This window comes from Mesoplodon mirus (genome assembly GCF_964341445.2).
Source record: "Mesoplodon mirus genome assembly, chromosome: 8".
Classification (NCBI taxonomy): Eukaryota; Metazoa; Chordata; class Mammalia; order Artiodactyla; family Ziphiidae; genus Mesoplodon; species Mesoplodon mirus.
Genome location: NC_138984.1, coordinates 1964915 through 1983418, shown reverse-complemented (window position 1 = coordinate 1983418; position 18504 = coordinate 1964915). Strand labels below are relative to the sequence as shown.

The window sequence follows — 18504 nt, the reverse complement described above, 5'->3', positions numbered from 1 at the left end:
AGGAACCACGGGGACAGCAGTCGCTGACAGCAGGGCCGTACAGGCTCACTGAGGGGTTTTCAGTGACTGGACTGGGTAAAACGGGCCACAAGTATGCCCCACGCCCACCCCACAAACCGGACCCTGCCACCCCCACCCCCGAGGGAGCGTGGACAGGGAAGGGCGGGGGAGGGGCTGGGGGGTGCGGCTCCGTGTCCCGGTGGCCTCACTGGCGGCCCAGGAGCGGCCCAATCCTCCCTTCTGCCCCTGACCCCCCCGCCCCCCACCTGCCCTCTGCGGCAGCGGCCCCACGACGGACCCACCCCTGACGCAGCGGTACTGCTGCCCCAGTTCACAGATGTGCAAACCCGCTCGGCGAGGCTGTCTGACCAGGACACTGGGTGGTGAGGGCCAGGCTGACTGCAGAGCTGTCCCTCGAGAAGCAGGGCGGCTGCAGCCAGCGATGGAGAGAAACCTGTTACGTTTCCTGTATCTCAGTAACCAACCAATGTTTCCTGTGAACAGCTGCTTCCCTCGGGGGAAGAGACAGGTGTGCTCTCCAGAGAGGAAGGGCCCTGAGAGAGGTGGACGGCTCCGCCCGGTGGCCAGGAGCCCAGTCCTCCACGTCCCCCGGAGTCTGCTGCTCCAGGGTCCGTGGGCACCACGCCACCCAGGACGGGAGGAAGCACCGTGCGCTCAGTGTACCCACTTTACTGATGAGAGACTGAGGCCAGGAGAGCCTCAGGAATCTGTCATGGGGCACAGAGCTGCAAACCAGGCGGGAGAGACCCACCGGGCTGTGGGCTCACCGCCCACTCACTCAGAGCCCTGCCACTCCGGCTGCGCTCCCACTGGGTCCAGGCTTCCCGGGGCAGGCGCAGCCTTTGTCTCCTCACCCGGGGTCTTTCCAAGCACAGGCCCCTGTTTCGCTGATTGGAGCGTGGCTGATCACAGCCCCAGGCTTCAGAAGGGGGGCGTGGAGGGCAACCTGGGGGAGCCGGCCTGGGTGCTGACAGACGCCCCTTTCTATAGAGCCCGCAGGCTCTCGGGGTGAAGCTCACGTCCTTCTTGGGGGACCGCGGGTGACAGCCATGCACTCGAACTGGAGAGAAGAGGACAGAAGCTGCGCTTTCACCTTGGATGAAACCCCGCCCACATGGGCAGACGCCTCCCCTCTGACACGGGGGGGCGGGGGGGCCTCTGTCGACCTGCCGCATGCTGAGGCCCCTGCCCCGCACGCCTGCGCTGGGGTCAAGTCCACGGGGGCTGAGCTGAACTCCCCCTCCCTTCACCTCCGGCTCCTGTTCGGGATTTGCTACACCACATGCTCTCCGAGGCGCAGCTCTGGCCCCCGAGAGGCCCCACATCTTCTGTCCTTAGGACGGAGCGACAGGGGAGCCTCCGGCCCTGCTGCCAATACCTCATCCCCCGGGTGAAGAAGCTGCTTTAGAGCGTTTCTGTCCAGAATGGACCAAAATCCTTTGGAGGAAACAAAATTTGTCTTCACGAAGAAAAACCTGTGTCGCACAGACCCATTTCCGTGAAGCAGGTGCCCAGCAACTCCCACACGGCCCTGAGGCCGTGGGCTCCACCTGCCACCTCTGAGCCCAGGCCCTCACTTCTTGGGGGCAAAGCTTCCAGAAACACCTCTCCTCCGGCCCCTGGCCTTCTGGCCACCCTAATGCACGGCCCACGGCTGGTCTGATTTTTCTTAAAAGGCGTTGCCCGCTTAAATCGTCACCGCTGGAGAAAGTCCAAGAGCCCCGGGAGCCCTGCTTGTGTTTGAACACGCTTGTCCTTCCGGTTTGTGAGGGAACTGCTGATGTAAGCCTGAGATATGCACCTGAGAGGCCTCCCAGGACACGGTGAGCTTCCTCCTCGTACAGGTTCCCCTCCCCATCTGGGACCCCCTCCCCACCCGCTGCAGCCCCTGCACCGACCTGTCTTTCTGAGAGGAAAGTCATCTTTGGCGTCGTACATGCCCAGGACCGGGTGGCTGTAGGAGACCGACGCCCCGCTCTGGGGCGGGGAGCTCTGGTCCAGGGAGCTGTGCTGCGTCTTCCTGCAGAGAACGGGCAGGACAGAGGCTTAGTGACCCGCACGCACAGGCACACATGGCCGTGCAGAGGGAGCGCGCACGGGAGCCCTGCATAGGTCCCCACGACACCGGTCCTTCCTCTGACGCGCCAGCCCAGCTCGCAGCCGGCCTCCTGAGCAGACTGGCCTCCTCTCTGGGGCAAGACTGAAACGACACAAAACCAACACTGAACAAGCGAACAAACGCCGACCGCAGCCTCCCCTGCCAGGCCCTCGGCGCCGGGGACAGGAGGCCGGCACGACCGCACACCTGTGGTCCCGGTGCCTGGGCTCTGCCCAGCCTCTTCCTCTCGGGTGTCTCCCGACCGGGTCTGTTCTCAGGCTTGGGGGGGGGGGCGCAGTGTCACCACTGGCCACAGAGGGGATGGTCCTCAGGACACAGGGGACAGAGGGAGACAGGTGGGCTCCAGCTGCAAGGGACACAGGCGTGCCGGATGCAGCTGAGACCTGGCGGGGGACTTTGGGGACAGTGCTGGTGACGTCCGGTTCTTGAGGGCAGGAGCCACGTGGGGACTTCCCTTCAGCAGAAGTGCCTTCACGGGGACAGTAGCCCCAGCCATCTCCCCTTCCTTGGGGAGGGAGGGGTTGGTGGCAACACCTCTGCCCTGGGAGCTGATTCATGAAATGGACTTGCTTTATGAGCAGCCGGGCACAACGCAAAATCCTTGAAATGGCTGGACAGGGGCGGCCGCCAGGAGGAGGCTGAATGTGGGGATCAGACCTCAGGAAGAGGAGGGGTGCCGGCCACGCTTGGGGTGACCGTCAGCAAACATTCTGGGGGTGGGACTGCCTGCTCGGTCTCGCTGGAAGCACGGAAGGTGTAATGAATTCTGTGAGTCTTTAAACTGTGTAATCTGCTTAATGACTTGAAATGAATTTGCCAACTTACTTATGTGGAATTTGTTAGACTATTTATTTGAATACACAGTACTCCACATCTACGCACCTGGTGTTATTTGAATTAAGAATGTGAGCACTTAAATGCTTACAGGTGGATATTTAAATATCTGAGAGCAAACCGGTGCAGAAAACGTGGTGATCACGGAGCCCGATCCCAGGATCCCAGCTGGCAGCGTCATGGGAAGCGCCCAGAGAGCCCCAGAGAACCGCCCTGCCAGGCTGCGCAACCCCTCTGCCCAGGGCACAGCACCTCCCAATCAGGACGCATGTCAAGGGGGCCAGGGCCGGGGATTCAGGGCTGGACCGGCCACCCTCACGCTGGCTGTGCCCTCTTCATGTTGGGCCGCCAGGCCTCACCTCGGGGGGCCGTCCTTGCACAACCCCATTAGAGGTCTGAAGGCAACTCTCTGCACCTGACATCTTCAGGCCGCATCCTCCAGGGAGCGTGGGCTTGGCCAGTTCCAAACCCCTCCTTCAGTGCCAAGTTCTAACCTGGGGAAGAGTTCACTATCTCCTTCATAAGAAACATGGAAAGGCCTGTGTGTGTATTACGTGATTTAAAAAAATAGACAATTATGATTAATAAAATATTATAGGTAATAATAACTCTTATAGTTATACTTTAATGGTAGAGTTTGTTTGTAATTAAGCCAGACGTAGGAAAAGCTATTTGTTTAATATCTAATAGATTTTCTCTTCTGTTTTGATCTCTTGAGTTGCTGTCAGTATTCAAATCCTCACTTTCTTGTCCAGCCTTAAAATGAGCTAGAACAGGAGGCAGCTGGCATGAATCTGCCTGTATGCTGGCCTGAGAGCTCTCAGCAGACCTGCTCTGTGTCGTCCAGAGAGTGTGGCCCAGAATAGGCAGCCGGACTGACCCAGCTGGTACCAGCGCAGATGAATCCAGACTTCAAGAGTGACGCATGTCACACACAGCAGCCTGGCTTCCCCAAACCACGCAAAAACGAGGAAAACCAATTCATCACTAGATGCCCCGTACTCAGGGCTCCCAAGGAAAACACAGGCCACCTGCCCTGTGTGTGGGGGGGCACCCGTCCCTCATCACACAGACCAGGGCTCACACCTGCCTCCAGCAAGCAAGAGTGTGGATGTGTGAGCCAACGCCAAGTCCTGTCCCTGGCTGCACACACTTATACACACACACACACACACACACCACCCTTGTACCCCGGGGGCTGAACCTGAATTGCCGCTCTTCTGTCTAACTCAGCCCCAACCAGAATCGTCTTCCAGGTTTTCAACCCTTCATTCCCGCCAGGGGAGGAAGCAGCCGGGGTGTGTCTCTGCTGTGACCCTGGCTGATGAGAGGGGCACCTTGTCTTAAAGACAATCCTCCCTGATGAAGATGGAAAAACAAATATGCCTTGTTTTCTTTCTAAACGTTCTTCTGATTGTAATACAGAATAAAGCTAAACACAAATTCGGCCATTTCAATTCTATCAACCATTGGCCTTTCCTATTACCTCAGATTTATGCAGGTGATTTAAAATAAATAAAACTTGTAATCACTCACACCGGCACTGCCCAACAGAAGTAACACCAGCTACATGTGCAATTTAAAATTCTCTCATAGACACGTGCACATGAGCAAAAAGGAAGCAGTGCAATCAACGTCAGTCTCCTTAACCCAATTTATCCCAAGTCCTATCATTTCAACATGTCATCAATCTAAAAAGTATTAATGAAATAGTCCCCGTTCTCTTTTCCCACGAGGCTCTGAGATCCAGCGTGTCTGACATTCACAGCTTGTCTCAATCTGAACAGCTCACTTCAACGCCCTGGAGCCCACGTGGCTGGTGGCTGCCACACGGACAGCCACCACAGTCTCATATGATGAGCTTAAAGCTGGGGGCTTTCACACGTGTACACTGTGGAACCACCACGCCAATAACGATCCAGAGCAGCGCCACCTTCACAGAAGGCCCACTGCCCTCTGGCAAGGGATCTCCACCCCCGGCCCCTGCCGCCTGGCTTCTTGTCACTACAGCTCAGCTGTGCTGACCCTAGAACTGCTTGCAAAGGCATCGCAAGGCACAGACTCTGTGTCTTCGACCAAGCTTAACATTTCTAGGTGTTGGCGGGCAGCCCTGGGCCTTGCTGAGCAGCAGACTAGGCAGTGGGTGCCCCTGTGTTTCACCACTCACCTGCTGGTGGGCACGTGCTGCTTCTGTTCTCTGGCGATAATGAATAAAGCTGCTATGACCATGGGGACACAAGTCTTTGCCCAGATGGAAGACTTTACTTCTCTTGGAGAAACACCTAGGAGCGTGGCCAGGTCATGGGGTGGGAGTATGTTTACCTTCATAGGAAACTGCCACGGTGGCTGTGCCACTTCAATCCCCACTGGCCACGTGTAGGGGTCCAGGGCCTCCACGCTTTGGCCGACACTGGGTTTGTTCAATTTCAAACCCACTGGGTGTAAGGGAGCATCTTGCTATGCATTGCATTTCCCGGGTGACTCACCATCTTTTCATGTACTTACTGACCATTTGCATCTTTATTTTGTGAGGTATTGGGTCACGTCTTTTGCCCATACTTTTTCAGGAGGTTGCCTGTTTTTTGTTATTGAGTTGTAGGAGCTCTTTATATGTTTTGGATCAAGTACTCTGTCAGATACATGCATTGCGAATATTTTCTTCCTGCCTGCGCCTTGCCTTTTTATTTTCTTAAGGGTGCCTTTCAAAGAGTGAAAGTTTTACATTTGATTAAGTTTATGTTTTTTGGTTTATAGTTGAAGATTTTGGTGTTTTAAGAACTCTTTGCCTACCTCTTCCCCAAGGTCATGAAAACTTTTTCCTATGTCTTCTTCTGGAAGTTTTAACAACTTAGCTTTTATGTTCAGGTCCATGACACTTAAGCTGACTATCATGTGTGGCATGAAGCCAGGGTCAAGGTGCGGTTCTTTCCCTATCAAGATTGGTTTTTTGCTGGACTGGTTTTCCAGCCAAGTTTTGCCTTCATGCAGCAAGTGAGTGTGGTCCATGATCTGGTTTGGTTTTGGGTGACAAAACGAGAAAGGTGCCAAACCCAACGCAAAGAAACCCATCCCCGGCTGACTCCGCTGAGAAGAGTCCTTCCCCACTGCAGCCTGCATGGCCCAGTCCCCCGGGAAAGAGGGAGCTCCCCACCAAACGCTGGACCCAGGCAAGCAAGGCTCCGCCAGGTCTCAGCCGCCCTGCTCACCAGGGAGCGGCGTGCCAGCCCCTTCTGGCACCCTGCCCCAAGGCCTAGCCGCCCTGCATGCCCCCACCTGCCCCTTCTCGGCTTCCAGGTGCTCCTTGCTGACCCGTCCTCCCCAAAGCCCTTCCTCCCTTCCAACCTCTTGGCACGTGCAGCTCTGCGGAGACCACCCCTCCCCGGCAGCCCCCAGCACTTCCCCATCCTGTGGGCTCCGTCCTCCCCGTCAGGTACAAGCACATCATCACGGTCTCTATTCCTGCCAGCCTGAACACCTCACCCCACCAATCACGGGGTGTCCTGGCACTGGCCGCCCCGATCTCTTCACGTCACTGTGGCCACTGTCCGAAGACCCCACTGTGGTTGACCACGACCTCTGCGCTCATCACCCAGCCTCCTTTGGGCCCACAGCGCCCTTGCCCTGCTCCCGAAGCTCCCAGCTGGGCTCGCCTCCCCAGGATAGGCCCTCTCCTGAAACGGCTCCCGGCACTTCCCGACCCTCGGATCCCATCCCCTCCCCCACGGAGGGTCTAGGAGCACCTCCTCACCCCTGCCCTACCGGGCTACTCCTGGGCGGTCCCCACATCCTCACCCGCTCGCCTGCCTGGCTTCTCCTCCCGCCCTACCTAACCTACTAGGCTGCAGGGCATCTGCCTGGCAACCTCCCCCAAAGGGGGAAATGGAGCTTTCCCACTGCAACACCCAGGGGGCTGTCACTAGTGGGGAGACCACGGATCGGTGCCACCACATCGTGGGGTCCCCAGGCGTGCTGCCCCAGAACTCTCCATTGCTCTGGGGCACGTGGCTGCTGTCTATGGCTTTTCGGGGACCACCGCTGCCGTCTCTGCTCTGGGAGAGTCGCGTCACTGGCTGAACAGCATGAACAGCAGCCTGCTCGTGTGAGTGCGGCCTGAGCGTCCACGTGGCGTGAGGGGCTGCAGACACTCAGAGCAGAGATGGCCTCGGAACAGAAGTGCCTTTCATGCTATACCACGATAACCAACGTCATCTACTGAAACAAGTGGGTTCATTCCAGTGGGATCTGGCGGCATTTTAGCAAAACTGTTGTCCATCTGGGGGCTTCAGAAGAGCTACATTTTTCCCCCAATGAATTAATGATAATCACATTTTCATTTATGAAAACTACCCTATGAGGTTTCTTCTAGAACAGAAAAAAACCCTTGAAAGTTGTAGAAAAGTATATTCAAAGCAAAAATCTGAGGCACCTTTGACCATGGTTCAAAGCCACATAACTTTGTCACTCCGCTTCCAACTCGGCATGTGTCGACTGCCAGCCCTGCTGAGCCGCGCACAGGCCCAGAGGAAAGACCCCCAGCACACGAGCATCCTCGCCACAAAGTTAGGACTTCTTTGGCTTTTTCAGTTCTGAGCACGAACAGGCACTTTGTGGTCTCTGTCAATTATGCAGGCTCTGGGAGAGGGTTCTTAGTATAAAAACAATAAAAAGACCACAGGTGCTTTTGACTTGCCTGGGAATCAGTAACACATCGGGTAGAAATTCGGGAGGTGCATACGGACGATTTAGACCAGAGTTCCTTTTTAAGAGGTTCTTTTTGTGGCCAAAAAATTGCATGAGAAGCCCAAAATAATGGTCAGGCACTAGCCCCGCGATCATCTCTTAAAGGTTTGTTCAAAGATAGGCCCCCTCCGCGTCTGGACAATCGCCACGTGCATCCAGCAGACTACTCTGGTCTGACCACATGTGCTGCTGGTTCATGGAGTTTCTAATTCCACGCCCTCCAGGGTGAAGCACTGAGCACCACTCCGGTCTACCCCCAGATCCCGTGCACCCGGGCGCAGGGGAGACCCGGCCCCTCCACTTACCCATACCAGTAGCGAGGGTCACTGGACATGCAGTGGTTCAGGTTCCGGTGGGCCAGCGCCTTCTTTTTATTGAGGACAAACTCCTGTAGCTTCATCTTCACTTCTGTGCTGGCCACAGCACCTGGCGCGGGAGAAAGCAGAGGCGGGTGAGTCAAGGCTCTGCCCCAGGGGACCCTGAACCACGTGCCAGAAAAGGCAGGAAAGGGATGGAGAGGGTGGGATTCCCATTCACGACGCTGTCGACGCCAAAGAGCATCTCAAGGAAAAGAGGACAGGAGGGCTTGAAGGAAGAGATCTTCTTCCCAGTAGTATTTTACGTAATTGTATCCTATTTAAAATGCAGCGGTAATCAGCACAAAATCCTATTGTAACCTAACACAAACCCACTGCTGAAGGAAGTTCTAATATTCTTACATAAAAGGAGGTCCTGAATTAGGCAGAGCAGCAGGGTGGTTTCTTTCTCACTGTAGCAAGAAGGAACAGAGCCTCAGAGAAAAGGTTCTGTGCAAACTGAAGCATCGTGCCTGCGACCCGTGTGACAGGGATGAGGCGTGCCTCCCGGGACCTGGGCAGAGGGCAGGGGCGGGGCAGCTGGGGTCCTTTCCAACCCTGTCAGGGGATGTTCCTGCTCTTTCCAGCCTACAGCCAAGCCACCTACTGAGACAAAGCGCATTTCACCAAGACGGACTAAAGCTGAAATCTTGGGTTCTGTGTTTTTTTCTGGTGGTCGTAGTGGTTGTTCACAGCCCCATCAGAGAAAACTGGCCAATTTGAGAAATAGACACACACAAATAAAGTCCAAGCCCACCACGCTGACTCAAGGTCGGCCGGCACCTCATCTGTTTTCCTCAGAGCTGCAATTAGACTCCAGGGCACTTTGGACCCGTCCTTCCATTAGAGATAGCGGTGAGTGCTTTCCCTGTTGTCACACAGAATTCAAACAGCATTTGTAATGGTGGGAAAACGCTTCACAAGGTGAGTGATGCAGAGTTTACAAAACCCTTTCCCAACTGGGAGACATTTTTAGACATTTCCTTTTGTTGTTCTTGTTAGAAACCATGTCGTGTCAACATTTATAAGTAAATATCATCCCCCATGCTTAGGATTATGTCCTCTGAAGAGATAAGCAAAATGCCTACATCCAAGAAAACAATATTACAGCCCCTGAAGCACCTTCTAAGTTGTTTTCCAAAATGCCTCCATACATGACCACCAAGTGCAACCCCATTGGCCATAGACCAGGAGCAGGTACCCTGTATCTCTATTAGTACTCGGGAGTACCAGTGAACCTGAGTCTCTATCAGTACTCAGGAGTACCACCCGATCCTGCGCCTCTACCTAGTAGTATTTGGGAGTACCACCTGACTCTTGTCTATCGGTACTCAGTGGTACCACCTGACCCTGTGTCTCTAATAGTACTCGGGAGTACCACCTGACCCTTGTCTCTATCAATACTCAGGAGTACTACCTTCACCCTGTGTTTCTATCTAGTAGCACTCAGGAGTACCACACGACCCATGTCTCTGTCTATAATAGTGTTCAGGAGTACCACCTGACCCGTGTCTCTATCAGTATGCAGGAGTATCACCCGATCCTGCGCCTCTACCTAGTAGTATTTGGGAGTACCACCTGACTCTTGTCTATCAGTACTCGGGAGTACCACCTGACCCTTGTCTCTATCAATACTCAGGAGTACTACCTTCACCCTGTGTTTCTATCTAGTAGCACTCAGGAGTACCACACGACCCATGTCTCTATCAGTATGCAGGAGTATCACCCGATCCTGCGCCTCTACCTAGTAGTATTTGGGAGTACCACCTGACTCTTGTCTATCAGTACTCGGGAGTACCACCTGACCCTTGTCTCTATCAATACTCAGGAGTACTACCTTCACCCTGTGTTTCTATCTAGTAGCACTCAGGAGTACCACACGACCCATGTCTCTGTCTATAATAGTGTTCAGGAGTACCACCTGACCCGTGTCTCTATGAGTACGCAGGAGTATCACCCGATCCTGCGCCTCTACCTAGTAGTATTTGGGAGTACCACCTGACTCTTGTCTATCGGTACTCGGGAGTACCACCTGACCCGTGTCTCTATCAATACTCAGGAGTACTACCTTCACCCTGTGTTTCTATCTAGTAGCACTCAGGAGTACCACACGACCCATGTCTCTGTCTATAATAGTGTTCAGGAGTACCACCTGACCCGTGTCTCTATCAGTATGCAGGAGTATCACCCGATCCTGCGCCTCTACCTAGTAGTATTTGGGAGTACCACCTGACTCTTGTCTATCAGTACTCGGGAGTACGACCTGACCCTTGTCTCTATCAATACTCAGGAGTACTACCTTCACCCTGTGTTTCTATCTAGTAGCACTCAGGAGTACCACACGACCCATGTCTCTATCAGTACGCAGGAGTACCACCCGATCCTGCGCCTCTACCTAGTAGTATTTGGGAGTACCACCTGACTCTTGTCTATCAGTACTCGGGAGTACCACCTGACCCTTGTCTCTATCAATACTCAGGAGTACTACCTTCACCCTGTGTTTCTATCTAGTAGCACTCAGGAGTACCACACGACCCATGTCTCTGTCTATAATAGTGTTCAGGAGTACCACCTGACCCGTGTCTCTATCAGTATGCAGGAGTATCACCCGATCCTGCGCCTCTACCTAGTAGTATTTGGGAGTACCACCTGACTCTTGTCTATCAGTACTCGGGAGTACCACCTGACCCTTGTCTCTATCAATACTCAGGAGTACTACCTTCACCCTGTGTTTCTATCTAGTAGCACTCAGGAGTACCACACGACCCATGTCTCTGTCTATAATAGTGTTCAGGAGTACCACCTGACCCGTGTCTCTATGAGTACGCAGGAGTATCACCCGATCCTGCGCCTCTACCTAGTAGTATTTGGGAGTACCACCTGACTCTTGTCTATCGGTACTCGGGAGTACCACCTGACCCGTGTCTCTATCAATACTCAGGAGTACTACCTTCACCCTGTGTTTCTATCTAGTAGCACTCAGGAGTACCACACGACCCATGTCTCTGTCTATAATAGTGTTCAGGAGTACCACCTGACCCGTGTCTCTATCAGTATGCAGGAGTATCACCCGATCCTGCGCCTCTACCTAGTAGTATTTGGGAGTACCACCTGACTCTTGTCTATCAGTACTCGGGAGTACCACCTGACCCTTGTCTCTATCAATACTCAGGAGTACTACCTTCACCCTGTGTTTCTATCTAGTAGCACTCAGGAGTACCACACGACCCATGTCTCTATCAGTATGCAGGAGTATCACCCGATCCTGCGCCTCTACCTAGTAGTATTTGGGAGTACCACCTGACTCTTGTCTATCAGTACTCGGGAGTACCACCTGACCCTTGTCTCTATCAATACTCAGGAGTACTACCTTCACCCTGTGTTTCTATCTAGTAGCACTCAGGAGTACCACACGACCCATGTCTCTGTCTATAATAGTGTTCAGGAGTACCACCTGACCCGTGTCTCTATGAGTACGCAGGAGTACCACCCGATCCTGCGCCTCTACCTAGTAGTATTTGGGAGTACCACCTGACTCTTGTCTATCAGTACTCGGGAGTACCACCTGACCCTTGTCTCTATCAATACTCAGGAGTACTACCTTCACCCTGTGTTTCTATGTAGTAGCACTCAGGAGTACCACACGACCCGTGTCTCTATCAGTACGCAGGAGTACCACCCGATCCTGCGTCTCTACCTAGTAGTATTTGGGAGTACCACCTGACTCTTGTCTATCAGTACTCGGGAGTACCACCTGACCCTTGTCTCTATCAATACTCAGGAGTACTACCTTCACCCTGTGTTTCTATCTAGTAGCACTCAGGAGTACCACACGACCCATGTCTCTGTCTATAATAGTGTTCAGGAGTACCACCTGACCCGTGTCTCTATGAGTACGCAGGAGTATCACCCGATCCTGCGCCTCTACCTAGTAGTATTTGGGAGTACCACCTGACTCTTGTCTATCGGTACTCGGGAGTACCACCTGACCCGTGTCTCTATCAATACTCAGGAGTACTACCTTCACCCTGTGTTTCTATCTAGTAGCACTCAGGAGTACCACACGACCCATGTCTCTGTCTATAATAGTGTTCAGGAGTACCACCTGACCCGTGTCTCTATGAGTACGCAGGAGTATCACCCGATCCTGCGCCTCTACCTAGTAGTATTTGGGAGTACCACCTGACTCTTGTCTATCGGTACTCGGGAGTACCACCTGACCCTTGTCTCTATCAATACTCAGGAGTACTACCTTCACCCTGTGTTTCTATCTAGTAGCACTCAGGAGTACCACACGACCCATGTCTCTGTCTATAATAGTGTTCAGGAGTACCACCTGACCCGTGTCTCTATGAGTACGCAGGAGTACCACCCGATCCTGCGCCTCTACCTAGTAGTATTTGGGAGTACCACCTGACTCTTGTCTATCGGTACTCGGGAGTACCACCTGACCCGTGTCTCTATCAATACTCAGGAGTACTACCTTCACCCTGTGTTTCTATCTAGTAGCACTCAGGAGTACCACACGACCCATGTCTCTAATAGTGTTCAGGAGTACCACCTGACCCGTGTCTCTATGAGTACGCAGGAGTATCACCCGATCCTGCGCCTCTACCTAGTAGTATTTGGGAGTACCACCTGACTCTTGTCTATCGGTACTCGGGAGTACCACCTGACCCTTGTCTCTATCAATACTCAGGAGTACTACCTTCACCCTGTGTTTCTATCTAGTAGCACTCAGGAGTACCACACGACCCATGTCTCTGTCTATAATAGTGTTCAGGAGTACCACCTGACCCGTGTCTCTATGAGTACGCAGGAGTACCACCCGATCCTGCGCCTCTACCTAGTAGTATTTGGGAGTACCACCTGACTCTTGTCTATCAGTACTCGGGAGTACCACCTGACCCTTGTCTCTATCAATACTCAGGAGTACTACCTTCACCCTGTGTTTCTATCTAGTAGCACTCAGGAGTACCACACGACCCATGTCTCTGTCTATAATAGTGTTCAGGAGTACCACCTGACCCGTGTCTCTATGAGTACGCAGGAGTACCACCCGATCCTGCGCCTCTACCTAGTAGTATTTGGGAGTACCACCTGACTCTTGTCTATCAGTACTCGGGAGTACCACCTGACCCTTGTCTCTATCAATACTCAGGAGTACTACCTTCACCCTGTGTTTCTATCTAGTAGCACTCAGGAGTACCACACGACCCATGTCTCTGTCTATAATAGTGTTCAGGAGTACCACCTGACCCGTGTCTCTATCAGTACTCAGGAGTATCACCCGATCCTGCGCCTCTACCTAGTAGTATTTGGGAGTACCACCTGACTCTTGTCTATCAGTACTCGGGAGTACCACCTGACCCTTGTCTCTATCAATACTCAGGAGTACTACCTTCACCCTGTGTTTCTATCTAGTAGCACTCAGGAGTACCACACGACCCATGTCTCTGTCTACAATAGTGTTCAGGAGTACCACCTGACCCGTGTCTCTATGAGTACGCAGGAGTACCACCCGATCCTGCGCCTCTACCTAGTAGTATTTGGGAGTACCACCTGACTCTTGTCTATCGGTACTCAGTGGTACCACCTGACCCGTGTCTCTATCAGTACTCGGGAGTACCACCTGACCCTTGTCTGTCAGTACTCAGGAGCACTACTTGCTACAAAGCAGAAGGCTGACGGGAACCCCGCTGCCAGGTCCTTGGTAGCCGCCGGGACGTGCCCTGGCTCTCCTCTCCGGTGGTGCACCTTTACGTCCGTGGCTCACTTTTCTTTCAGAGCCTTCCTGTTGCGTGTGTGGTGCTGCTGTGGGTCTGTGTGTCCACTGTGAATGTGTAGCCTGTAGTACGTGTGGCTTTCCTTCCGTAATACGTTTACGGGCCGCCGGCACATGCACAGTGAAACCTCACACTAATGGCTATAGGTGCCACATGGTCCGGGGGGCACTGAGGGTGGCAGCCCCAGGTGAGGCTGTTCTGACGCTCGGTCGCACCAGTCCTGGCTCCTGGCTCTGCTCTCTGCTTGTACAGGCAAGGTCTGTCCTGGTCTCTCATTTCCCTTTAAAACGTGGATTATAGGGGCTTCCGTGGTTGAGAGTCCGCCTGCCGATGCAGGGGACACGGGTTTGTGCCCCAGTCCGGGAAGATCCCACATGCCACGGAGCGGCTGGGCCCGTGAGCCATGGCCGTTGAGCCTGCGTGTCCGGAGCCTGTGCTCCACAACGGGAGAGGCCACAGCAGTGAGAGGCCCACGTACCGGAAAAAAAAAAAAAAAAAAAAAAAAAAAAAGGGGGATTATATTCTGATGCTGTGAGATAACAGTAAACAGTGGTCTCTGCCCTGGTCCAGGCACAGAGCTCCTAAAACGCTTGCAATTTCCTAAGTGATCAGAGCATGAGTAGCATCTCTTGTTCTCATGGGGGCTCCTGGATGGGGGATGGTCACCAGGAAGGCCAAGCCTTGATGAGAAGCTTGGCATTCTCAGCTCCACCCTCATGCTTCAGAGTGGGGAGAGGGGCTGTAAGTGGAGTTAGTAATTGATCATACCCACGTGAGGAGGCCTCCACAAAACCCCAACTGTATGTGGTTCGGAGACCTTCTGGGTTGGTGCGCACATCTGCACCGGGAGGGGGACCCCGACCCCACCGAGACAGAGTCTGCTGTGCTTGGGGCCCTCCCAGGCCTCACCCTCTGTATCTCTTTATCTGGCTGTTCATCTTCCTATGGGACTGAGTCCTGAACCTGCGAGATCTGATGCTTGCTCTGGGGAGATAGTGTCGGAAGAGAGTGAAATTGTAGGACAGCCACCTGGTGTTGCAGAGAATTGCCTGTTATGGGGAAATCCTACACATGTCTGGTGACCAGAAGTGTCACGAGTGAAGTGCTCTGTGGGAGTGTGGTGTCTACGCAAGGCTAAAGGAGAAACACGAGACGAGAGAGCTGCATTTTTCTCAGCACTGGAAGGAAAAGACTCAGTATTTCTAATTCAGATGTTCCAGTGCTTGTTTTTATGGCATCTATTCTAGTTTATCCATTGTGATTTTTTTCCATTTCCTGGAAGCGTTGAATTTGATCTTTTCACTGGTTTGGGAAACAATCAGTTTCATTTTATCCTTGTTTTTCTGGTATTGGATTTTCATTCATTTAGCGGTTTTCTATTATTATTTTTTCACATTTCACTCTGATGTATGAAATGAATTTTGGTGTATAAGACTCTACAAATATTTTGAGAAATTGCTCATAAATTGTTAATATCATTAGGGAAATATCTTTCTTGCCACCTTTATCAAATTCCAAATATATCTGTTATCATTCGCAAATTGAATTTCTGTCTGGCTATAAATAGGTCTGCATTAAACGCAGCATCCCACTGTGGCCGTTTCATGATGGACTTCAGGGTCAGGCAGAACAAACCCCTTGGGAACAGGGTCCTCTACGCTGCAGAGGGACCTGAACTAGACCAGCCAGGGAAGCACAAGGAAAGTGCCCTAAACCGAGTCCAGAGCGCATCTGGAAGGGTCCATTGGGACACACGGGCTTTTGTCTCAGGCCTTCTTGGCGTCCAAGGAGACAACTCATCATCACTCGAGCAGGGAGGCTTGCCCGAGCTCCATGTGTCATGTGACGTTGTGCCTGTGGGTGCAGCAGCCAGCAGGCAGAGCAGCCCAGACCCAGGGTTACAGACCTGGCGACACCCAGCATGAAGGGCCACGGGAGTGGTGACCAGAGCAGGCGGTGGGAAGTGACTGGAGGTATAAAACCACAACTCCGCTTCTGAGCAAGGCCCCTGGGTCCCCTCCAAATGCAGCCAGGGCTGGACTCGGACCGTCCTGAACACTTTCAGCCTGTCTGTCTCGTCTGAAAAATCACACTCATAGAAACACTGAAATCTGTGTATAACGTGCCTGACACGCAGCCCCCTGGCATTCCTGACGGCCTCTCAGCCCCAGGCGGACACCTAACAAAAAATGTAAAGTGTGGACCATGTCACAACACAAAGTGCCTCCCAACCAGGGAAAGGAGGTGGGGGCGGGAGGCAGGGAATGGGGGGCACAGAGGGCCCTTTACAGCAGGGAGTGGGCAAGGTAGGTTCAACCCCGCCAGGAAAGAAACGGCAGCCAAATGAGGGGCTTGGTGTCTGGCTCCAGTGTGCTGGCAGTGCGGGGACGGGGCAAGGTCAACGAGGAGGACCACGACCCAGAGGGCCCGTCCGAGGAGCTGACCCTCAGGTCCTTCTGAAAGGACCGGGAGGAGTAAATGATGCAAAGCAGGACAAGAAGCAGGGTTCTCAGGGGGCAGGAGCCAGCAGGCTGGGGGTCAGCTGGCCCGACCGGCTCAGAAAGCCCTGTTGACGTGGATGCACTTTCCCCTGCAGAGCAAGCCACGCTGAGCAAGAGCTCACTCTCCCTGCGTTGGCCACACCCCAGGCTCACACCATGGGCTCCTGAGCTCCAAGAAGGGACAAGGACAGACGCCCAGTTCCAGCAGGGAGGGCACGCGCACGATAAACGCAGAGACGGGCAAGGGCAGCTGCCCTGTCCGGGGGGACGCTGGCCCATCCCTGGTGGGGGCTGAGGTACCTCCGAGGCACCTACTGGGCTGGGAGATGTACAGTACCCTTGTCCCCTGAGCCGCCTGCAGGGTCCTCACAGGAGGAGGTGTGCCTGAGGGTCCCCGGGCGGTCACGGACACACGTGGCTCTCGGCCAGCTCTAGGGTGGGTGAGTGCACCTTGCCAGGCTCTTATGGAGTCAGAAGAAAACAAACCCACGTCCCCAAACCCTGACTTCCTTCCCCATAAGATGACCTGGAAGGTTCCCTGACAGGGAAAGAATTCACAACGTAAGATGATGATTTTAATCCTCATCATTCTAGTTATATACCCATCTCTCAAAAGATTTCTCCACTTTAAATGAAAGTTCAGCATCAACAAAACACCTTCAGTAATTGAATACCAAGTGTTTCAATTTTTACTTAAAAAAAATTAATCCCTGTTGATGATCATTTATTCATTTGACAGGCTTTACAGAGAACGTACTATGTGCCAGCACTGAACCAGCCAGCAGGGCTAGAGGTAAATAAAACCCAGGGGGAGCGATCAGAGGACAAGCCCTGGAGGAAGCCCAGGAAGGGAAGGGGGATCTGGGTGGGGCCCACCTGCTGGGGGCAGAGACCCAGGGGCTCAGCGGCCCCGGAGGCCCTGGAGCATGTGACACCAGACCCGAATGGGGACACATCTGCCAGGTTTGCGCCTCTGAGGAAGGCGCGACTTCCCCAGCAAACGGGGCAAAGAACTTCTCTTGGGGTCCGGTGTTCCATCTTTTATCTCCACCCTTTTGAGCCATTTTTTAGACAAAGTGAACGACTTCCCTCAAGCAATGGCACCTTCTTCCCCAACAGGCTGTACCTGTAACTAACGGTGAAAAACACGTAGTTGTATTAGTTCCAAATTGCCCAGAGGGTGAAGACTTGTCTTCCGTTGGATTTTTCCTTTCGATATGAATTTAAAGACAGTGTAACGTAGAGTCTTAAACACGGTTAATTTAAATAAAACTGATTGAAGATGTGTGTTCGTGCTGAACAAGATGAAAATTGCCATAAACTCTAAGAATTCACTGTTCACAATTCACAAATCAATAGCATTAATTGGTATCCATAAGTACAAGAAAGCTGCAGAATTACTTAAAATTAAACGAACAGTACATGTTAAGTGTAACAAAACTTTTGATTAAATATTCAACAAGAAATTCATTTTTTAAAAAACCCCAAGAAACTAAACAACGGAAGCTCTGCACTGCCTTTTCAAACGCATACAAAGTGGAGATGCTGGACGCCATGCGCGCGCTCCCCGCCCCACGCTCCGTAAGCTGCCCAAACAAGACTCTCGTTCATCGGCGAGGCCCCGTGCACTCAGGAGCCCAAGCGGCGTCCAGCACACGGCCTGCCAGGCCTGCCTTCTCTCAAGGCCGCACTCTGAGGGCTGCACAGCTGACGCAGGCAGGCCAAGGGCCCAACTGTACACAGGCCGTTATTAATAATAAAACCCGACCACCCAAACCCACAAGCTGAAAACCGCCTGGGCTGCCACTGGGACCAGCTTGGAGGGAAGCAGAGAACATTCCTTCGCCCCGTCAAGGGCCTGCTCGGCAGGCAGCAGAAGTCATTTTTTTACTTTAAACATGTTTTCTGAAGTCAAACCTTTTCATATTTTGTGAGGCTGAAGATGTTATTTTTATTGGAACTTTCTGGCAAACTAGGAGGAGTTACTGTAGACCAAGCTGGTGAACTGGGGTTTGCTGGCGCGCCGGGCGCACAGCAACTCGCTGACCCTAGCAATCTAAACCCTCCCTCCTCTGTAAACAACCATTCCCTCGCTCCAAAGAAAAGCACGTGTAGGAAGCACACTGAGAGGAGGGCAGGGAACAGGG

At 53.1% G+C, this 18504-nt stretch overlaps 1 protein-coding gene across 4 annotated transcripts in view; it reads right to left on the bottom strand.

Annotated features, from left to right (window-relative positions):
- Positions 1-18504, bottom strand: part of HDAC4 (histone deacetylase 4) — a 292563-nt gene that overhangs the window by 79867 nt on the left and 194192 nt on the right. For all 4 annotated transcript variants that reach the window (XM_082630080.1, XM_082630082.1, XM_082630081.1 and 1 more), the window contains exons 6-7: positions 8020-8140; positions 1920-2041 (exon numbers count right to left, since the gene is read on the bottom strand). In XM_082630080.1, the coding sequence (XP_082486206.1) occupies positions 1920-2041; positions 8020-8140 (243 nt within the window). The remainder of the gene's footprint in view (positions 1-1919; positions 2042-8019; positions 8141-18504) is intronic.